Consider the following 4,041-nt stretch of genomic DNA (forward strand, 5'->3'; position numbering starts at 1 on the left):
GGAGGTTATAATAGTAGGGGTCATTTTTCAACCCTAAACCTTAAATGTATACCTGAACCCTATCCTAAACAGAACATATAAGGCCGAATGCATCATTATCAGACTCTTAGATATGATCCAATTTCTCAGGAGATGTGAACATATTTTCACGGGATAAGTTGTTGTTTTAGGTCTTTAAAACATGCATAACGAAATATCTATTCATATGGACAAACATTGGACAAAACTAAAAAATGATCATTGTAATGTACAGATATACGTTATCATCTCACTATAAAATCAATCACGATTTGTAAAAAATAAAACAGCATGTATGTTGTTAGAGGCCTTTTCTTTAGGACATTATTCATCAGCCTGCTCCCAATACAGTATAGGCTGTCCGATGTCAATAAAATATGCAACATAATAAATTCTATGCTGCCTCTTTTTTTTAGGATAATTAATGACTGTTCGGTATAATTCTAGAATAAACGTACGAGGGGGATACATCCTCTACTTCCCTTCATCTTGTCAAATTCCTCCCAGTAATTTCTTGAAATAATAGTTCTTGGGGGATATACCTTGTCCTTTCCTAGAGGCAGTAACCAATTCTTGTCAAATTTTTCCCATCAGAGAAATTGACGGATTCATTACTCTTTTTTTTCTCACTTTCTTCTTGACATCTATTTTCACTAATCTTCGAGGGGGAGATCTGATTTTCTGTGGCTTGGTCAGATACTTTTTCTTGTTTTCTTTTATCCAGCCACATTGGGAAAGGGAAGGTAATCTCTGGTTCTTTGAGTCGAAGACCCCCTTTCGTTACTTGGATACACATCATAGTGCTGAACTCATTCTTTGTTAGTTTTGGGAGTCGACTTCTCGTTTGGGAATTCCTTGGCTTCCTAGGCTTTTTGGAAGAGATAGTTCTAATTTGCTTTTTCGGACTCATTATTTCCTGCTATTGGGACATTTTAAATAACACTAATCTGGTTAAATACCTCTTCCTGCAGAGGGGTTAAAGATTTTCTTCGTCTTAAGTTATTGGAATGACACTAATCAGCGTAAACAATTTCTCCTCTTGGTTACCTAATTCTTCCTTGCTCGATGATTAATTGCAATGACATGGAATGGGCAAAACAGTTGTTTCGGGGGCCGTGCAAAAGACTTTCTCCTCATTCACTGTTTAGAATCACACTAATCCGGTTAAAAAAATTTCTTTCTTGCGTTGTTAAATATGCTTCGACTGATAATTAATTTGAATGCTATTAAATTGTGGAGACAGTGTTTTTCTGTTTTGTGCAAAATATTGTTGTGTTCGTAATTATTCGGAAGGACTTTCAGAAGTGCAACATTCCTGTTCCTTGCTGGGTAAAATAACGCACACATTTTAATTATTTGGAGTTACACTAACCGCGTAATAAATTCCTTTTCTTTTTTTTCTTCCTTTACTTTTGCATGGTAATTACTCCTAATAAAATGAAGGGGGTTGAATTTTCCTTCCTTTTCCATTATGTTAATTATCTTCTTCCCAGGGAATTTTTCTTAGGATGTTACGCGATTGAAACATTATTGCGTGTGGGTGCAAAATATTGTCTTTTTTGGTAATTATTTAGAATGACACTATATGGGGGGAACATTTGGTTTGTTCGGATTTTTTTAAATATTTTTCCGCAAGTGCATTTTTCGAATCAAATTACCCCAGTGAATCATCCCCCTTCGATTTTGTGTGCAAAATATTCCCTCCTCTGGTAATTATTCAGAATGACACTAAATGGGGGGAACATCTGCTTTGTTTGGATTCTTTTAAATATTTTTCCGCAATCCCATCTTCTGAATCACATTACACCAGTGAATCATGCCGCTTGTTTGGTGTGTGCAAAATATTGCCTTCTCTGGTAATTATTCAGAATGACACTAAATGGGGTGAACATCGGATGTTTTCGGATTCGTTTAATTATTTTTCCGCAACCGCATCTTAGGAATCACATTACCCCAGTGAATAATCTCCCTGCCATTATGTGTGGAGAATATTGCCTCCTCTCGTAATTGTTCGTAATGACACTAAATGGGGGGAACATGAGGTGTCTTCGGATTCCTTTAATTATTTTTCCGCAACCGCATTTTTGGAATCATATTACCCCAGTCAATCATCCCCTTTCGCCTGTTTTTGCAAAATATCGCCTTCTCTCGTAATTACTCTCAATGACACTAAAGGGGTGGAACATTGGCTCGCTTGCCATCTTTTCAATTATTGCCCTGCACAGAAATCTTTGGAATGACATTACACGTGTGAAATTATTTTTTCCTTTCCTGTGTGCAAAGTATTGCCTTCTCTGGTAATTATTCAGAATGACACTAAAGTGGTTGAATATCTGCTGTCTTCCGATGTGTTTAATTATTTTCCCGCACCCTCATTTTTTGAATCATATTACCCAAGTTAATCATCCTCCTCCGATTGTGTGTGCAAAATATTGCCTCCTCTGGTAATTATTTAGGATGACACCAAATGGGTGAAACATCCGGTGTTTTCGGATTCCTTTAATTATCTTCCGGCAACCGCATTTTTGGAATCACATTACACCAGTCAATCATCCCCCTTCGTTTTTGGGTGCAAAATATGGCCTCGTCCTGTAATTATTCAAAATGACACGAAGCGGTGGGAAGTTGTCTTCGTTTTGCATTCCTTCAATTAGTTTCTTGCAAACACATTTTGGAAAGACATTACACGTGTGAAATTATTCTTCCTTCTCCTGTGGGCAAAATTTGTCCCCGTCTGGTAATTATTCTGAATGACAGTACAGGGGTGGAATATTCGTTCCTTTCCTATTTGCTCAATTATTTCTTTGTGCACACATTTTGGGAAGGACTTTACACGGGGGAAATTATTTTTCTTTTTCCTGTGGGCATAATTTGTCCCCGTCTGGTAATTATTCTGAATGACAGTACATGGGTGGAATATTCGTTCCTTTCCTATTTGCTCAATTATTTCTTTGTGCACACAATTTGGGAAGGACTTTACACGGGTGAAATAATTTCCCTTCTTCTTTCGGGAAAAATCCATCTCCGTCTGGTAATTATTCTGAATGACAGTAATAGGGGGGAACATTCACTTTTTTTGCATTCCATCAATTATTTCCTTGCACACACATTTTTGGAATGACATTACATGTGTCAAACTATTTTCCCTGTTCCTGTGTGCAAAATATTACTTCCACCGGTAATTATCTCGAATGACAGTAAAGGGGTTGAATTTTTGTCCTTTCTCCATTCTGTCAATTATTTTGTTGCACACAATTTTCTGGAATGACATTACACGTGTGAAATTACCCTCCTTTTTTTTGGGTGCAAAATACTACATCCACCGATAATTATTCTGAAGGAGTTTAAAGGAGTTGAACATGTGATTTTTCCGCTGCATTATTATGTTTTTGGCACCCGAATTCACGGATTTAATCTACATGAACGGAATATTTGTCTGGTCAGTTTCGTTTAATTTTGCTGGGTGGGGAATATTTACAATAAGATTAGACTGTTTGATCACGCGCGTTTGCCTGTTTCGCTTCGCTTCTCGCTGGAGTTGTCATAATTCATACGCAATTAAATTTGCACAAAACTTTTTCCAATTTCTGCTCATCATCTTGGCACCCCGAACTTTTCGTAATTAAATTAACCGTATGGTAAATCGCTCCCTTGCTATTTGGTCAATTTTTTGTTGCCATGTGTATGAGTGTAATACAATTCATCGAGTCAAACATGATTTTGTCTGTTTCCTGGGATAATTTCCGTTCCTAAAGGATTTTATGGAATAAAATCTTCCGCGCGGAACATTCTCCGCTTCCTTCCCTTTTTGAGTTAATTGGCCCCTATGTTAGTTTTCGGAATAAAATTAAACGTAGGAAAAATTCTCACTTTCCATCTTTTTTTAACGATTTGTTGCCCGGTGAAATTTTTCAACAATCTTAAGCGAAGGAAACACTGATTTCTTTCGGTCATTTTAATTTTTCCGGCTATTGCAATATATGTAATAAAATTACCCGCGTCAAAAACTCCCCTTTTTCTTTT

The 4,041-nt window shown here is 36.8% G+C and overlaps 2 protein-coding genes across 2 annotated transcripts in view; both read right to left on the minus strand.

Annotated features, from left to right (window-relative positions):
* Positions 1–571: 571 nt before the first annotated feature.
* C922_05618 (hypothetical protein) lies at positions 572–928 on the minus strand (the record flags this gene model as incomplete). Its single annotated transcript, XM_008821189.1, has 1 exon — positions 572–928. The coding sequence occupies one exon, from the start codon at positions 926–928 to the stop codon at positions 572–574; it is 357 nt and encodes a 118-aa protein (XP_008819411.1).
* Positions 929–2,668: 1,740 nt separating this feature from the next.
* C922_05619 (hypothetical protein) overlaps positions 2,669–4,041 on the minus strand; it is a gene marked incomplete at both ends in the record, with an annotated part of 3,556 nt that continues 2,183 nt past the window's right edge. The window contains one exon of the mRNA XM_008821190.1: positions 2,669–3,058. Within this exon, the coding sequence (XP_008819412.1) occupies positions 2,669–3,058 (390 nt within the window). The remainder of the gene's footprint in view (positions 3,059–4,041) is intronic.

Source organism: Plasmodium inui, assembly GCF_000524495.1.
Source record: "Plasmodium inui San Antonio 1 unplaced genomic scaffold supercont1.113, whole genome shotgun sequence".
Lineage (NCBI taxonomy): Eukaryota > Apicomplexa > Aconoidasida > Haemosporida > Plasmodiidae > Plasmodium > Plasmodium inui.